Genomic DNA, 18,650 nt, shown 5'->3' on the forward strand with positions numbered 1-18,650 from the left:
TGCTCTCAAGAGGCCCAGGGCTAAGTCAAAATAGGTGCTATAAGCCAGAACTCAGTTGCAGTGTGGAGAAGATGGCACAGTTCTTACATTGATGTTACTGTCCTTGGTTCTCCACAATGTTGTTTACTTACATTGCTTTAAAACATTTTGGGAAAAATAAGAAACAAAAAAATTTGGAGTAAAAAAAAAAAAAATCAAGGCACTTGAGTTAAGAGCTTTAATAGCGCTCTTCACTCACCCACTTCTGTCTTGTACTTAGTTTTTAAATAAACGTCCGTTGCAAACTATACAGTTAAAACAGTTGAAATTTACTCAATGCATATTTTTGTGGTCTTATTTGTGAGGGGGCTTACTTGCCTTTTCCTCACTTGAGTTATGTAAATGAAGATGTGTATTTCACTTTTGGTACATGTATCTGTCCATTGGTACATAATGGTACTATTTAAAAAACCTCCAAATGATATGTTTTCAGTCCATGACATGAGTCTTAAAGACACCACTGTGTTTATTGATTGTCACTATGGCAAGCGGAATTACAGCACACCTGTCTAGTACTCACTTCTCTAACAATACACTGCTACATTGCTAATAATGTGACTCATTCCCCATGGCAGCACTCTCATACTTGCATACAGTGCAATAATCTTTAAACTAGCCACAGTTAAATTAGTGATGGTGATAACGAAGTTTAGTAATTAATCATCAAATATGTAAATACTTACAGATTGCACTGCTTTCCATATTTGTATCAGAGTCCCATTGTACTTGGTGCTCTATAAAATATAGGAAAATACTATCCTTGACCAAAAAAGCTAAAATGTTAGAGAGCAGGGGAAAAGATACAATATATGAGCAAAGTGGTCAAGGTAATGCAGACAAATATTAAATCAATTTTTATTTAAAAAAAAAAAAGAATTTATTTGTATAATTTTTTGTAATATATTGAATTTAATTGTTTAAACCATTTGAATTCATAGCATAGCCATGTTAAGAGAGAGGTTTCTTGACAAAAGTAGCAACTGGTTGGCAAACCATTAAAATGCACTATTATAACTCTTCAAAAAATGTAACTTTGATTATATCAATGATAAAAGCATTTCTGCAAAATTAAAAAGAAAAGTTGCAGAACTTAAGTGTCCCAAAGAGTTCAAAAAAGAATATATTTTGCTCTTGTAAAACAGCTGGAAATTTTTTCCTTTTCATTTTATTTTGTTTTGAAAGAGGAAAAAAAATCCTACACTGAAAAATTTGCAGGCAAATTTGTAGCCCACAAGTCTTGTTGCTAAGGCATACCATAAACTGAAAAATGTGGATTGTATCATGAAAAACTAAATGTATTAACATTAATGGGTGATGCTATAATATAGTGTTTAACTATGTAGTTAAATACTTAATTATCAAAAGCACTACTACCTTTACTTTTTTCCTAATGCATTTGCAGTTTGTTTCATGGGTTATCTCTCTCACTCAGGCGCATTGATGATGACAAGGGAAGGACACATGAGCTGGAACATTCTGCCATAAAATGTATGCGAGGAATTCTCTACTGCTGTATGCGCCAGGCTGATAAGGTAAAAACACTACAGTGTGGACACAAGCGCTCACTTAATTCTAAAGGATTAATTTAACTATAAGCAGTAACATCTTCCAAATACAGATAAAATTAAAAAGGCAACATAATACTACAGTGCAGTCCAGCTAAGAAAGGACTGCTCTGATTTTCTGGGCCTAGCCATGTGAAAATGTGAAAGGTAAGAAAAACGTCACCCTGTGTATAAATGATGGAATATATTTCAAAATTACCTTATTAAAATTACTATTCAAATTTGAGCCTATGACTGGCAGCCATCTAACTAAAATGTTAATAGTTTGTGATATAGTCAGTATTGTGATCATATGAAAAACACTCTAAGCAAGCTTCTGGCATGCTTCATTACTAATTTATCAATCATAACAATGTTTTCAGCATTTATGACCTGATATTCAGAACAGCTGAATACCAGCAACTCCCATAGAAATCAGTGGGAAATGAGAGTGCTCAGAACGTTTCAAAATCAGGCCATTGACTTAGTGGTTTTCTGTGGAAGGATGTGGGATTATTGGGAGCACCTTCCTTTCCTGACCTCAGAAACCTGGAGAAAAGGAGCTTTCAACACTAGATGGTACTTCCTTGCCACTGAATTTCAGATGTTAAGAGCAAGGTACCCTGCTGTTGAAGGGATGCTGCAACTTTCTTGGTCAATTGACCAGGAAAATCATTGAGTGTACTGGTCATCACTTCTCTATCTCTTTGTGGCTTAGTTTTACATTGTAATGAGTAGGTACTAGCGGAGCACCATCAACATATTCATCCCATGATCTCCCTGTTAGCAGACCCTGAATATTCTGGGATTATAACTGGGTTTTTTCCCCCATCCATAGTTAAGGTTCCTAGGGAATATCTTGAAATTTCAGAATTGTGTGTAGTTACGTTCTCTCACATAATACACTGTTAGTGGTGGGTTTTGTGTCTGTGTGTGTGTCTGTGTGCATGTGTATGATGTAGGGAGTAAGGTAGCCAAAGAGAGTGGATGAGTTAAAGGGACTCTGTCAACTTGAAAATAACATTTGTCTGAAAACTTGTATATACTATTATTCCAAGTAACCTGGAAAATGAGTATAACTGAAAAAGAATAGAGAAAAAAATCCTTTCTTTTCCATTTTGTTTACTTTGGGCATTTGACATTACTTAGTACATAGTCAATTTCACTGTTTTGTTTGGTGGCCTGTTGTTCTTAGTGTCTTGTACTCTAGCATATAATGACATTACTCTCATGTACTGCTTTGTGGGACCTTACATACACTCTGTTCTCTGAGATGTGCAGGAAGGTATTTATCAGTAGTACAACAGCAGGGTTGTTGCTTTTTCTGTGTCCCGGGTCAAAGGGATGACCTCTTTTCCTAGCCGCTGCATGGAGTGGGAAGCAGCAGGAACTGAGATGCAGTTTAGTGAGCCCTTTTTTTTTTCAATCTCTAGACTCTGTACAATGCTGAGGGAGCAATAGGAGCCTGACAGTGATAAGACACTTTCACTCCCTGGACCTCTACCGAGACCCCAGGTAGCAACTGAAACCTGGGGACACGGAGACCTTTTTTCCCCCCCCCCCTCTTTTCAGTTCTCTATATAGGACTGGGCGATGGGAGCCCTTCATTTCCCAATATGGGGCCATTGAGCAATGAAAGGCACAACATACTTCTCTACAAGTCCCAGAAAAGAGTGAAGCAGTTGGGAGGCTTGCATGCTGTTGTTGCTTTCTTTGAAGGTGAAGTAATAAACAGGAGTGTGAGCAAGGGGGAATTGGGACAGTGGTAATCATGAACATGTTTGATCAGGATCCGCTTGGACCTGTCCACTGACCCTTACTTGAACAGACCCTTATAAAGCATTTTTTAAAATGTAAGTAACTTTGAGAAATAAATGTAAGGCATGCTATTTAAAAGATGTTCTGTCTGAAATTTGAGTTTATTTTTAAATTGTTCAGTGTCAAATTCTTATTAACATTGTCAGGTTAAAATAAAGTACCCATCCTTTCTGTGTAGGTTGGTTTGACAAGGTGATGTGAAACTGTTGTAAGAGAGAGAATTCATCTAGGATTACTTATGAGCAGGTATCCCCAAGAGATTGAGATTTGAACTTTATGAATGGAGTCTTTTTTAAAAAAAACAGGAATTTGTGTATCCCTTCTATTTCATGTAATTTCTATTTTGTGTTAATTTCTAAAGAGCTGTGTTTGGCCATATATGAGAAGGTGTGGGGATAAAGATGGAAGAGAGATGGATTTTTCTGTAACTGCTTTTAAAGTTATAAAAAACTTAAAGCAGCAGATTTTGTTTTTAAATGCTGCATATTTCTCTCCTTAACATACAGGAATTTGTTGTGGAGAAAGAATCAGAGGGGGATGTGAATAATAAACAGTAAATAAGCATTGATTTAATGTTACGTATATACTGGCTGTCATTTGTTACCTTGGTTACTATGTGTAGGTCTCTATTCAAGCAATGGAGTAGCAGAAGCAATGTGAGATGCCATTAGACACATAATTTCAATTGGAATTATCTACAAAATATATACTGTACTTTTACAGTTGAGAGATTTATACTAGGAAAAGCATGAGTATGTATGCCAAAAATGACTGCACTTGAAATCAGTATATAATATTGCTTGTGGCTCACTAATTACACTGATTGTCTTCCACTGCGATTGGAAAGGCAAACTATAACCTGAAATATCTCTGTAATATACTGATATACTCACTGCTGTTGTCTACACACATACAAATTCATATTAAATAAATTATGCTGTCATCCAGCATATGAATGCCGTTCCTCATTCATAGGCTATGTTGCATCTGGAGTATGTACTGTAATAATATGGCTTGTTGATAGAACAAGAAGTGTAAGAATGGTGTTGTGATGCTGTAGAAGGTAGATCTTATAGAGTCAATAATTGTGTTTATGGCACCAACTATTTATTGTACTGTATTGCTATACTGCTATACTCCATGAAGAATTATGGAATGGAATCGTCTATTGGACATTCTGCTTTGGACATGGGAAGGCTCTTCACTTGTCCTTCCCTGAGAGTTTGTTTGTTATTTTTATTTTCCCGGGATGCTCTGTCTTCCTCACAGTTATCTGACAGTCCAAATTAGGTTAGTAGTTTTGTGAAATAATAGAGTATGTATGTCACAATGAAAAGGGAAGCAAAAGGAAGTTATGTGGCACCACCATGGTTCTTTTTACTCGTCTGCTGTCCTCCTGTTGCACTTAACAAATCTTTCTATCTGGCTGGGATTTTTCCAAAGCGCCTGAGCGGCTTAGGTGCCCAACTCTCATTGAATTTAACTGAGATTTTCAAAGATGTCATGGAAATTTCTTCCTCCTCCTTCTGTCATTCTCATTTTTCCCTTCACAGCTTCAATCTAGATTTTTCTTTTCAAGCCCTTTTGTCTGCTCTTCTCTTTACTTCCTTCTGGTTTTCGTTCTGTTTCTTCTCTTGATTCTTAGTGTAGATAACATCAGGAGCTGTACCCATGTTCTAATAAAGATACACATAGCTCCACAGAAGCCAAATGACACTAGCCAAGCTTCTGGCCCATAGTTCAGACCCATGCACTCATGTAATATTTTTTAAAATCTTTTCTATGTTAGTTTGCCATCTCTTTAGTCCCTTCTTTCTTTCACTTTCCATTCTATCTTTTGGTTCCTTTCTTTCTTCTCCAGTCTTATAGCTTTTTACAAACTCCATGGCATTTTAACCACATCATAACTACTTGAAAATATTTTTCCTCTTTACCTTCAGAAAATAAACTAGGTAAGTGGTATTGGGAGTGAAAGATAAGGCACTTTCTGATTTGTTTCCAAAGATGTATATAAGAAGCATTGATACTTGTGATGCTCCATCATTGGAGATTTTTAAGAGAAGGTTAGACAAACACCTGTCAGGAGTGGTCTAGATCAGTAGTCTCCAACTTTTTTACTCCCAAGATCACTTTTTGAATTTAAGGGCAACCCAGGATCTACCCTCCACCCCCGGTCGCTTACTCTCCCCCACCCTCACTCACTTTCACCAGGCTGGGGCAGGGTTTTGGGAGGGAGTGCAGGCTCTGGGCGAGGGTCGAGGGGTTTGGAGTTTGGGAGGGGGCTCTGGGCTGAGCCTGGTGCAGGAGTTGCGGTGCAGGAGGGGGCTCCGGGCTGGGGCACAGTGTTGGGCTGCAGGAGAGGGTGTGGGGTACTGGCTCTGGCAGGGGGGTAGGGTTTGGGCAGGGGGTTGGGTGCAGGAGGGTGTATGGGGTCAGGGCAGGGGTTGGGGTGCAGGAGGGGATCTGGGGTGCTGGCTCTGGGAGGGGGCTCAAGGCAGGGGCTTGGGGTGCAGGAGCAGGTATGTGGTGCTGGTTCCAGGAGGGTGCTCAGGGCTGGAGGCTGGGGTGCGGCCTCCTGCCAGGCGGCACTTACCTCAGGAATCTCCCAGTCAGTTAGATGACCTCTTGAGGTCCCTTCCTATGATTCTATGTTTTGAGGGTCACCCAAACCAGTAAAGGGTTCTGTCACCACCTCTCTTGTAACTTTGGGTGCCTTAATGTTATGCTCAATGGCTCAGAATCCCGACACTGGGAGCCAGTCCATAAGCTTAAAGGTCTCATCCTGCCTTCTACCATCCTAGTTACTCCTTGCAGGGTGATCCCAGCAGTTCTTCTAATCCTGAGTTCCTGCAAATCCATCTACATTGAGTTTTAAATTGCCAGATACTCTAACTTTCCCCCTCCAGTTCATCACCCCGAAGGTGTGAAAACAGCCCCCAGTTATCAGTTCACTTTGGGGGACATACTCCACACAGTTTGCACACCAGAGCCCTAGTTGGGATTTAAATATACAAAAAATGTATTTGATATAAAAATCACAGATTCAAAGATGAAATAGTAAGGAGAAACAAACATACAGGCTACACAGAAAATAAACATAAAGATGCAACCTCAGGCTTCACATTTCTATATTCGATTAATTCCCTTTTCTAAATATGAGTTACCTATTGCTTCTGAACAGTTTCCCAGTGCACCCTGTGTCATAAAGAGGGATCCAGTGTTTAACGGTCAGCTTCCCATTTGGAGGCTGCCCCTCAGTTTCTGGATAAAAAGTCTCAGACACAAGTCTGCTTTTGAAAGGCTTTTTTCTTTCCTGGCATGGTGACTCATGGTTTTACAGAGTGGGGGGAATTCTCTGTTGCCTCAGTGTCTTTCCATTAACTCTAATGGTTCATCATTGTCTTTTCCTGGTTTGGACATTGGATAGGTACTTGAAGATGGGTACTTCAAGCTAAACAACTGCCTTGGGAGGTGCCCTCCCTGTGTGATTGCTTCCTTACCCTGTTGTGAGGTGATGCTGTAATTGCATAGCTACGTTTACAGTTTTCTACATATATAGATTGATAATCATAATCTGTGTGCAGTGATGAGCTGGAGCCGGTTTGCGTGAACCGGTTGTTAAATTTAGAAGTCGGTTTAGAACCAATTGTTAAAGGTTCTAATTGGGAGAGGGAGGTTTTTCTGTCGTTACACTGGGAGACCGGCCCGCCTGAGCTCCCGGCTGGGGAGGTTCCTCCAGCCCCTCCCACTCCTTTTCCCCCTCTCGCAGAGCCTCAGCGTGTGGTGCTGCCGGCGCCAGAGCTCTGGACTGCTCCTGGGCAGCTCGGCAGCTCCTGCCGCTTTGAGCGGCCTGGTAAGGGTGTGGGGCTGCAATCTCCAGTGGGCCACGCGGCATCCATGCATGCTGCCCTGAGCAGCATGGTAAGGGGCCTGGGCCGGGGCTGGGAGGAGGGGTTGGATAAGGGGCAGGCAGCGGTTGGAGGGGGCGGAGATTCTAGGGGGGTGGTTGGGACGGGGAACGGGAGGGGTTGGGTAGGCATGGGAGTTCTGGGGTTCTGTCGGGGTGATGGTGGATGGAGTTGGGGCAGTCGGGACAGGGAGCGGGGCGAGTTGGGTAGGGGGTGGAGTTCTGGGGGGCAGTTAGGGTGTCAAGAGGGGGTGGTCAGGGGACAAGGAGCATGGGGGGTTTTGATGGGTTGCGGGTTCTGAGGGGGACAGTCAGGGGCAGGATGTGGGTGGGGGTCAGATGAGGGGGGGCAGACAGGCTGCCGAAGACCCGGAGCAAGTGAAGGACCCGCCACCGAAGTGCTGCTGAAGACCTGGTAGGGAACCGGTTGTTAAGATTTTGGCAGCTCCTCTCTCTCTCTCTCTCTCTCTGTATAATATTATAATGACTGTCAAGTTCAGCACATTAAAAGCTTCCATAAAAGAACTTACTTGACTTTTTTTTGTACACAATAGCATTTTATAACATCAGTTGATTCATTTGCTTATTCTTGGGATTCAGACCCACTGTTCTCCTCTTTGGGTGTCTGAACCCTGATTATCACAGTGCTGTTGCAGAAAAAGGAGCCGTGAAATAAAATTTGATTATGTGAGTACATTTCAAACCCATGAATTCAGAATGAGTGTGATATGCTCCAGTATATTTTCCCATAACTCGCTACAATTTTGATTGCAATAAAATGAGCTCTTTAGCCCTTCAGTTTGTTTAGCCAATAGCTGCTATGATGTACTTTTTAAAAAATGCCAAGTAGATTCTAAGTAAGGATAAACCAGATGCTTAGTATTATGTATGTAATTTAGACTAGAGAAGTGATTACACAGATCTTTGTTTTTGTCGTTCCCAATCAGGATAAGAAATGCTGGATGTTTTCTCTCGTTCTGTACTATTTCTAGGGTGTTGCATTTTGTTCCCAGACACCATGCCCCACTAATCTCTAAAGAGCTAGTTTTTTGCTTAAATTTTAAGTTAGTCTTTTTAACAGCTTCAGACCTCAAAACACAGTTATGCAATTTCCTTTGACTATCTTTAATCATTTAGTACTTGCTATTCCCTTTGCATAGTGATTATATTTAAATTCTCATGTTGTGTTCCTGTATGTACTGAAGAAATATGCAAATGTCAAAGCACCAAAATATCAGTTGAAGCTGTTACTTAGTTAACTAGGTGAGATCTGCACACTTTTGATCAGTGTTGGATGAAAAAGATACATTTTGATATAATCCAGGCACCTTAGTCTGAAGCAACCAAAAAAGTATGTATAAGACGTTAGGTGTAAAAAAAGCAGTTAAGTTTCATGCTGCTGTGCAAGTAAAGAACTCTATAAGAATTTGTGTGTGCTTGTGTGTTTTTCACTGACTTGCTTTTTGCAATATTTTTTTTTTAATTATCTATTTTAAGCCTCTTCTGGTGGTAATGCACTGGTGTATCTTGGCTAGTAAAGATTGATTCTTTGAGGTTACATAATTGCTCTTTTTCATCCCTTATGTTAAAAATGCAGGAGGTAATGCTCCTAGGCCAAAAACAAAAAAACAAAAAACCACCACATCAGCAATTAAATCTTTATGTAATTACCTTTTTAAAGAAAGAAATTAAGAAAATCCTAGGCATATTGCAAGGAAGGGCAAGCTTGTGTTAAAGTTGTGTTTTAAAAAAAAAAATTTGACACCCCCCCCCCCCCCCCCCAAATGAAAGTTAATATGGATGCAATAAAACCATACAGTGAAAGCATGGAATAAGATCTTTCATCCAGAGTGGAAAATGTGCATAAAGAAAACCTTTTTCAGTCTGCAGAATAACCGAACAAATGGAATGTAGTAGAAACCATTGTCTGAAGTGTTGTCCTCATAGTCGATACTGTGTGAATGCTTAGCAAGTAGCACTAGAAAGGAGATGGAAATTACTGAATCTCTATGTAGCAATCTGCTTGTGTTCATAGTAGAGAAACTCCTTGATTATGAAACCAGAGTATGGAATGAAATTACATGTATAAAGAAGCCATTATTAAACTGAACAATTCTATCATTTGAAGAAAAAAATTAATATAAACTGGAGTCAAACACTACTTTGTTATTTAGTGCTAATTCACATAAAACTTTATTCAGTGTTAATTCAGTAATAGATTGACACTTGCATGACACCTTAAAATATCTATCATAGATGGTGAACTTGTTTGGAGAGGGGTGTATTTATAATCCATTTATTTCATTTTTTGAAAATTTGCCTCTAGGTTCAGCAGTTTAAGCAAGACCCCAGACCATCCAAATGCCTTCATTCTGTTTTCAGTGCACATAGTGGAGATGAAGTCTTCTCCCATGAGGAATATGGCCATCTTCAGGTAAAAAAAACAACAGTTCTCTTAAATGTGATTGCAGAATTGCCTTTATATAATATTACTACTGAATCTAATGCTCTTTCATGATGGATGTTTCTTTATAGTCTGACAAGATTTACAGAATTTTATAAATTGAGATGTCTTCAGTAACTTGTATTGAAAGGATCAAACTGTTTTGAAATCTGACTTCAAGAGCTGTATATCCTGTGCAGAAGATATCAATGCAACTGTAAAAAAAAAAAAAAAAAAAAAAAAAAAAAGGGGGGGGGGGGAGAGGTTCTTTTGAGAAAGAAAGTGATTTTTCAATAAATAACCCAGCATAAAAAAGTTTCTGTATGTACTGTATTATCAATAAATTGAAGGATTGCAATAATCTTATATTGGATACTATATTTTTATTAATGTTCCTAGCCACATTTTCCAGAAAGCTGAGAAGTTTTTAATTAACTTTTAAAAGATTTAAAAGGCACTGCAAACTACTGTTTTGTTTGTTTTTAATTTTTTATTCTCTGTTGTCTGTGATGCTCTCTTCTAAGATTGGAAAATATAAATTCTATACTTTTTTTTTGTCCTTTTCCATTTGCCAGATATTGATTTCCCCTCCACTGTATAACTGTGATGTTTCTTATGTAACTGACACCAAATTCATTTCATTTGTGTTCATTAGCATCCTTATTTAGAACAGAACACGCTGGCACAGCTCTAAGAACAGTGATGTTGCTCCTGAAACAGCAGAGCTAGAACCAAAGCACAAAATATTGTGTAGTTAATAAAGTGTGGTTGTTATACTGGGATTTTTTAATTTCTTGGTGCCAATATGGCCAAATTATTCCCTTCATAAAATATACCCGTTTCAGAGTCAGAAAGCTCTGTTAAAGACAGTTTCCTGCACATCATTTCATGGATGGCGTGTTATGACCCAATCTGCTGCTGAATGAAACCTGCTGAACATGCACATGTCTAAAGATCGTGAGAGAAATTACATGGCTCTTGGTAAATCTGAATAAGACTGGGGAAATTGCAGCGGCCCAGTACTCTAAGCATCTCTTCCTCACAGCAATGCTATTCCTTCTAGACTTGAGCTAATGCAGCTTTTGTAGCTGGTGGCTGCCATGAAAACCAAATACACAACAAAATGGGGAGGTGGGATATAATCCTGACTAAGATCAGTGAAATGTTTTGTGACAAAATCCCTGTTAATTTGCAAGGGAACGATGCCATGGAAAGGGAGCAGCCCTCCCATCTATCTCCAGTAAGTCTCTTCCACAGTGTGGCACATCCACATCATGGAGTGGAAGTGCAGGGGCTTCTGTAAGATTGAGGGGTGGAAAGATTGGAAGGGGCATGTTGCAAAATCACTATGGCCTCTTGGTCCTCATCCTCCTTCCCAGTCCATTATGACTGTGTTTGGTTCCCGTTAAATTATGTTACAACATGGGAGCAATAGATTGCGATAGAACCTTAAAATGTAATACATAAAATAAAATTGATAAAATATGACAGCTACAAAGAGTGTAGTTAATATGATCTGATGTAAATCTTTATAACTTTTGGAAATATCTGGGAAGTGTAAGAGAGAGAGCTGCCAGTCTTTTTCTGAAATAGTTACACTCTAGTTCTATTATCCAGTTCTGTCGTCCGAGTAAGTGGACTCAAAACAATAGAATCATAAAAGGTTTAGAATTTGGAGGGTATTCTTAAGCATGTTTTAAAAAAAAAAAATTCAAGGAAGGTCATAGTTTGGGTCCCAACTATTTCTCTAAATCCCACACACTGAAGTTAAGGCTTGTATTAATTTCTTAAGCAAATTACTGATTAATATGAACACTTTATATGTCACTAATTTAGTCTCTGAATCACTAAAATTAAATGAATCCTATATTATACAAGAATAGTATATCATGATTTCATTGATGTTTCTTCTGATATTCTGGTGTAATGGTACTCAGATGAATGCTAAGGCAGTTGATAACCTAATAGTCTATTAGTGATTGGTAACAGAAGACAACAACTCATTTTTTCATAAATGTAATTTAATCATATGCTGAACAGTTGATTAAAATTAATGCTTCTCTCCAGGTGGTTGCATTAATGCTTTGTATTTTTAGGACTTAAATGGTCTGTTTTCCAGATATGCAGACTACTGTTTAAGCTACTGCTTGCTTCTTCTAGTGCTTCACTTTCCAATAACTTTGTCATTTACATAAATTTGAGATGGCTTGTCACAGGTGATTGTGAAATAATTGCCTATGGCTCAAAACAGTATTCCCAAGCAAAAATATTTTAATATCATAATTTTCAAGGAAAGCTTTAAAAACAAATGTTGTAGAAGCAGTTGTTTACAACACTGCTTGCTGCAGTTCTCTTGATCAAGTGTTCCACATCAGTACACTTACATTACATGTGTAATACTACACCGGATGAAATTTCTTAAGAATATAACCATGTCATAGCACAAAAGTTCCCTTTTCTCTATCTAATATCACATTTTTGTTTTGAAATTCAACTGGTCTGCCATGACCCCATAAATGTAAAGTATACTTTTTTTTTTATCCTTTTCTTCACTTCAGATAAATGCTGTATCACTGTTCCTCCTCTACCTGGTTGAGATGATATCCTCAGGACTGCAGATTATCTACAATACAGATGAGGTATTAATTGAATTCTGACATTAATCAGTTATGCATGTTGAAGATTTCTCTTGCCTTTTACTTAGTTTATTAACCATAAAATTGAGTGAGTTTCTTCCTGCATTTAGGTAATTGGTCATCTAGAGATGCATCAAAAAGCCACTTATTTTTTAATGATTGCCGTATTAAAGATAAGCTGAATATATAACAAATAGGTGGTAAAATGGCACAGCTACACAAGTGCATTTTAACATGATCTGACATAAATTTTAAAACTTTTAGAACTGAATGGGAACCATAAGAACGAGAGATCTACCAGTTTCTTCTGGGATAGTTATTTTATCCTGTTCTGTCTCCCTTTTCAGTGGCTTGAAAACAAGTTAATACTTGGATGTTCTCTTTTTTGCATCACTTTTTACCCCATTCCCTAACAAATCTTCAAGTTACATGCATAAAAAAATCAAACTATTGTAAACCACAAGTGAAACATCCATTATTATAGTGACATTTTTCCTACTTTGGATACGGGTTAAATAAGAATGTTAGAAACATCAACTCTAATGCACCAAAAATAAAAAAATAAAAAATTCAAAAACCAGGAAATGTAGAGAAGTTTTGTAGTATGTTTAAAGAAAAAAGGATATCTTAGTAAGGCAACATCCCACCCACTTGGCCTTCCTTGCCTGTAAATTGGGAGATTTTGCACAGTATGACGTGGCTGAGTGGAGCTGTAAACAATAGGTAAAAGTGTTCAGTAGGCTTTGATAAGAACATGTCAGGGATAAGATTATCAATTTTGGTTTGACATATTCTTGGAGGTTTCATCACAACATAATCTTTAATTAAAGATTAATCTTTAATTCCTGGGGACTCCAGGACAATTCTGGAGGCTTGGCAACCCTAGTCAGGGATGACATCACCCACCAGTGAAATTCAGTTCTCTGTATAACAGAGGTTGAGTAAGAAAAAGTGGGAATCACTCACTCTGATACATGAAGATGGAACTTATTTGGAGTCATTGGTAATATACATGTGGACAGGGCCGTTGCAACCTATTAGGCAACCTAGGCGGTCGCCTAGGGTACTAGGATTTGGGGAGGTGGCATTTTCTTCGGCAGCGACCGCAGCGGACTGATCTTTGGCCGCCCCGGTCACCGCTGGCATTTAGGCGGAGGGAGCTGGGGCGGGGGGCGCGGGGAGGGCCGCCTGCAGCAAGTAAGGGGGGGTGCGGCACACAGAGGAACTCCCCACCCCAGCTCACCTCTGCTCCATCTCCTCTCCTGAGCATGCCGTCCCGCTCTGCTTCTCTCCCTCCCAGGCTTGCGGCGCCAAACAGCTGATTGGCGCTGCAAGCCTGGGAACCAGGAGAAGTGGAGCAGCGATGGCATGCTCAGGGAGGAGGCGGAGCAGAGGTGAGCTGGGGTGGGGAGCTGCCACATGGCTCCCCGGGCGGGGGGGGGGAGCTGCCACGGGGGGGGGCGCCTCAGGGCGGAGGGGGGGTGGGTAGCTGCATGGGGGAGATGCCTCAGGGTGGAGGGGAGGGGAGCTGCTGCAGGGCTCGGGGAGGGGGTGGAGCAGAGGTGAGCTGGGGTGGGGAGCTGCCGCACGGCTCCCCGGGCTGGGGGCGATGGGGAGTTGCTGCGGGGGAGTAGGGGAGGGCTGGGAGCTGCTGCAGGGCTCTGGGAGGGGGAGGGCGCAAGGTGGACGTTTCACCTAGGGCGCGAAACATCCTTGCACCGGCCCTGCATGTGGATGAATTATATTCAGTATTTTTAGTAGAAGTTTAAAACCATTTTATGTAAATAAAATGATGTTAGTTTTTGAGCTTGAAAGGGACACAAATAGATCACGAGCTGTTAATAGTTTTAGTCTGAGCACAAAGTGCTCTTCCCCAGAGCTCAAGTTTTATTTCATGACTCACTTATTTTACATTGGCTTCAAATTAAATCTTTAATCAATCACTTCTCTTGAGTTACAGCATATTCTTTCCAGAATTCCTGATATAAATCAACTTGGAGGTGTTTCTGGCTCCCTTCAAATGGATGTGTTAGTATGTGCATCATACAATTATATAATGTCTTTAATCAAACACAGAAGACCCAATTTAGAACTTTAGGAGTATAGTGAGTTGTACTCTTATTAACGTGAACCAGAGTTTGCTGCTAGTTGTACACATCACCCTAAACCAAACTTGAAGCAGTAAACCATCTTCTTGTATATAAAATTTCAGGCAGTTAATTCTTGTTTGGCCTGTTGGCCATGATGTTGTTTTTTAGTTAGAAGATATTTGCCAAATGTACGCAATCAAAATGTGTAATTTTAAAATCTAAATATTTTACTGTTAAACTTCTTCTGGTGTATTAGAAAGTTTATCACAGATAACCTTGGTAATTTGGGGGGAATAGGATTGGGGAGAATGTACACGATCATCTAGAAATCCCATCTCTCCTCCTTTGTGCTCACCACTACTTATCCAGGTACTAGTGAAATGTTTCATAGAATATCAGGGTTGGAAGGGACCTCAGGAGATCATCTAGTCCAACCCGCTGTTCAAAGCAGGGCCAATCCCCAATTAAATCATCCAACAGATTTTTGCCCCATATCCCTAAATGGCCCCCTCAAGGATTGAGCTCACAACCCTGGTTTAGCAGGCCAATGCTCAAACCACTGAGCTATCCCTGTTGAACAGCTTGTGTGTTTACATGGGAAGACAAAATCTTGTCTAAAACTGTGTATTTACTTAGCCTGACATATTACATTGCTTTGCTTGTGTTATCACCTAGTAAAGGTTTGCCTTTATTTATGCAATCTCAAGGACAAGTGATAGTGCATGTGAAACATTCCCATTCTTAAGGTTGGAATGTGGAGGCCACTGTTGTCTGAGTCTATTAATCAGCATTTGCTTAGTGAATATCAATTGAGCACTACTAGTCTGTTTTGTGAGAAAATACAGTTGAAAGGCCTTTTTCTTTCCTCATCATTGTCATAAAGTGAGTGAGGGGAAAAAAGGAAAAACTTTAGTTTTCTTTATTTTGTAGTGCCCAAAACAGGGCTTTTTCCTCTTTTAATTTCTGATTATAAATGTGTGTTTTTCAACTGTTTTATAATAAATTTCTTCAACGTTACAAAAACAAAAAGTGTATTTTTCTAAGTATTTTCCAAGAATGTTTGCTTCTCTTCACTGATTACCACCTGTTAATTGTGTAATTTTTTCCAAGGATGATAAACAGTGGGGTTTTAAAAAACAAAAAAAAAAACAAAAAAAAACCCTCTTCTTTGCTTACGGCTGGTATATGGGCTGCTAAAATCTGCCACTGTCATCTCATATTCCAGGAATGAGTAGATCAGATCTCTGAAATGGAAGGTGTCCATGTTAAGTGGGTTCATTGTTTTTTTCGTTTTTCCACAGCACTTACATTCTGGGTAGTTTTTCCTCTCGGCAACCCAAATTAGAAAGATCTGGGACAACATCTGTATATGATGCCTCCATAGAGCAAGTGTTTGACAGTATTTGTTGCATTTTTAGTTTTACTTTTATATCTTCTGGTATCATTTTATAATTGGTTAACACTTTTGTGAATTTCTAATTTGCTTCATGATTTAATGTAAGTGTACCATGGAAATCAGATCTCCTTGGCACAAGAATTAGGTTCTTTGTGCTGCAGACTACATTTAAATGCTAAAATCATATGCAATTGAGTTGCTTGATTACTAAAGTTTTACTAATGTAGCTTACATTATCATACACTATTATGTTAATATCTTGTTTTTGACCCATATGTCAAAAAACTAAATTACACCAGTCAGGGATGTGGCCCATACACTTTTTCCACTGTAATTTATGCTGGTGCTCTCAATTTAGAGTTTGAGACACTTAGACTTTTAAAATACTTATTACTATCTAGCACTTGAGGGTGGTATATTCTCCTTATCCTCTGACACTGTCAAGTGGTAAGTGAAATCGTAGGATTTGTAATTGATATGAAAAGTGGATATAGAACGTTCTAATGGACTAGAAAGCAATCAATCCTATTTGATTTATGTAAGACTTATGTCTAGACATCCATAATTAGAATAGGTTGGCTGTTGTGTTGTCACCAATCAAGTTGTCAAGCAATGTAAGGATGCATTCAAATTAGCCCCTACGTGTTCTTCCAACACTGCTGAACTTCAAAGTAGTTTTTTTTCATTAATGTGATAGATTAGTAGTAAACTCAGATTTATGAGGTTGTATTTACGTACAGATCTACAGCGGCTCAGCTGTGCCACTGTAGCGCTTTAGCAAAGACTCTGGTATGTTGAAAGGAAAGCTTCTCCAGTTGGCATAGTCAGGGCTGGCTCCAGGCACCAGCTTGCCAAGCAGGTGCTTGTGGCGGCCACTCCAGAGAGGGGCAGCACGTCCAGCTATTCGGCGGCAATTCGGTGGACAGTCCCTCACTCCTGCTCGGAGCATAGGACCTCCCACCGAATTGCTGCTGCAGATCGCGATCGCGGCTTTTTTTTTTTTTTTTTTGCCGCTTGGGGCGGCAAAAACCCTGGAGCCGGCCCTGGACATAGTTAATTCACCTCCCTGAGAGACAGTAGTTTCGTTGACTGGAAAAGCTTTTCCATTGACATAGCGTTGTCTGCACGGGGGCTTAGATCGGTATAACTATGTTGCTCAGGTGTGTGTATTTTTCACACACCCTGAGTGATGTAGTTATACCAGTATTGGTCTGCAGGGTAGACCTGGCCTATATATCTTTTGGATTTAGGATAAGAACAGAAGGTTACAGACTTCAACAGTATGCCTTACAGAAATGTTTGTTATGATGTAATAGCAATACAGCCATATACTCACTCTCTCTGAAAACCTCTTGTTTCCTTAAACTTCTGAACCACTTTCCATTATAAGAGTTTCTCTTCCCATCATCATTTAATTTAAAAAAAAACCTTTTATATGCGCTTGCATTGAATAAACTAGATTGATCTTTCACAGCTGGCAGGTGATGGTTATTCAGCATTTATTTTGCGACAAGCTTAAAACAAACCACAGGTGTGTTTCTTCTCAGGCCCTATTATCAAGCAAATCTTAGCAGTCTTTTGGTTAATCATTTTAGCTACTTAGGAGAAGGGCAAAATAACAAAAGAAAATAAATTAAGAGAGAGGAAAAAAATGTAATTGATTATACAAAAAATTAACAGCCTCGCCTTCATCATTCATTCAAACAGACCACTCATACAAAGGAATTCTCTGTTTGGAAAACAAACAAATAACTATACACTGAATGAACTGAAACATCAGAAATTAGTTATCTAGATGCCAAACCCTTCTCTTAAAACATAAAGAGCCTGATGGCTGGCACATTACACATGGAATTTGATTTTCTCCCTTCTTGTTCAGGGAAAACAAAGTCTTCACTCATCCTGTTCTGAGATGTTATGCACCTTTATTAGATGCTACCCTGCTCCTTTCATGTTAGAAATATTTATGAGCGCCATATCTAAATCGTAGAATACATTTCTGCTGTTACCATTATTCTTTTTTGTGATGCCAGTTTTCTTGAATAAAGAGGAGGAACCTTCAATAAATGGAGGGTCTTCAGAGGACACTGAACTCTCCCCAGGGCAACAGAGAGAACAATAAATGTAGCAGTATCTAAAAACAAATTGGGTACATAACAGGGTGGAATATAATGGGATGCTCGTGCGGCCATCTTGTAGTTAAATAACTCACTTGGAAATATTGCTTCTAAATGTTTTGGTACATAATATCTGTGCAGTACCATGTTATACACCAGAAGAAAATGTTTTTGTAAATGTCCACTTTTTATTGAAGTGCAATGTATATAGATAGAGCTGGTAGAAGCCTTTATTATTCATGTTACCTAATACTTTCCACTATAAAAGATTATTATGACCTTTTCTGAGAAGCACTAACTGTTCAGCTGTTTGCAGCAAACCTTTAAAATTGCAAGGTCAAAGCCTTGGGGCTAGAGATGTGCCTTTTGCTTGGCCCATGAAATTTGTTTAGGTTTGGATGAAATATAAACTGTTTAACTGTAATTTCCTGTCTCTCACTTGTGTTCCTCAGGAAATGTTTGGCATGAGAACATAATTCCATATTCAGTGCAGGGTTTGGATTATGTTCAGTAAATAAAGTAGAGGCCATATATTGAATGATGAAGATGAAAAGAAATATTGAAATGTCCCACCTTCTCTGAGCAGGAGAGTCAGCAGTCCTGGGGAAAAACCGTGCATAATCATGTGATTAAAGACTATATCATTATGCGTATGTGGGC

The 18,650-nt window shown here is 39.3% G+C and overlaps 1 protein-coding gene across 6 annotated transcripts in view; it reads left to right on the plus strand.

Moving 5' to 3' along the window:
• Positions 1-18,650, plus strand: part of PHKB (phosphorylase kinase regulatory subunit beta) — a 197,053-nt gene that overhangs the window by 41,127 nt on the left and 137,276 nt on the right. For all 6 annotated transcript variants that reach the window (XM_054048875.1, XM_054048873.1, XM_054048870.1 and 3 more), the window contains 3 exons: positions 1,472-1,571; positions 9,635-9,742; positions 12,310-12,390. In XM_054048875.1, coding sequence (XP_053904850.1) covers positions 1,472-1,571; positions 9,635-9,742; positions 12,310-12,390 — 289 coding nt within the window. The remainder of the gene's footprint in view (positions 1-1,471; positions 1,572-9,634; positions 9,743-12,309; positions 12,391-18,650) is intronic.

Source organism: Malaclemys terrapin, chromosome 14, assembly GCF_027887155.1.
Source record: "Malaclemys terrapin pileata isolate rMalTer1 chromosome 14, rMalTer1.hap1, whole genome shotgun sequence".
Taxonomy (NCBI): Eukaryota; Metazoa; Chordata; order Testudines; family Emydidae; genus Malaclemys; species Malaclemys terrapin.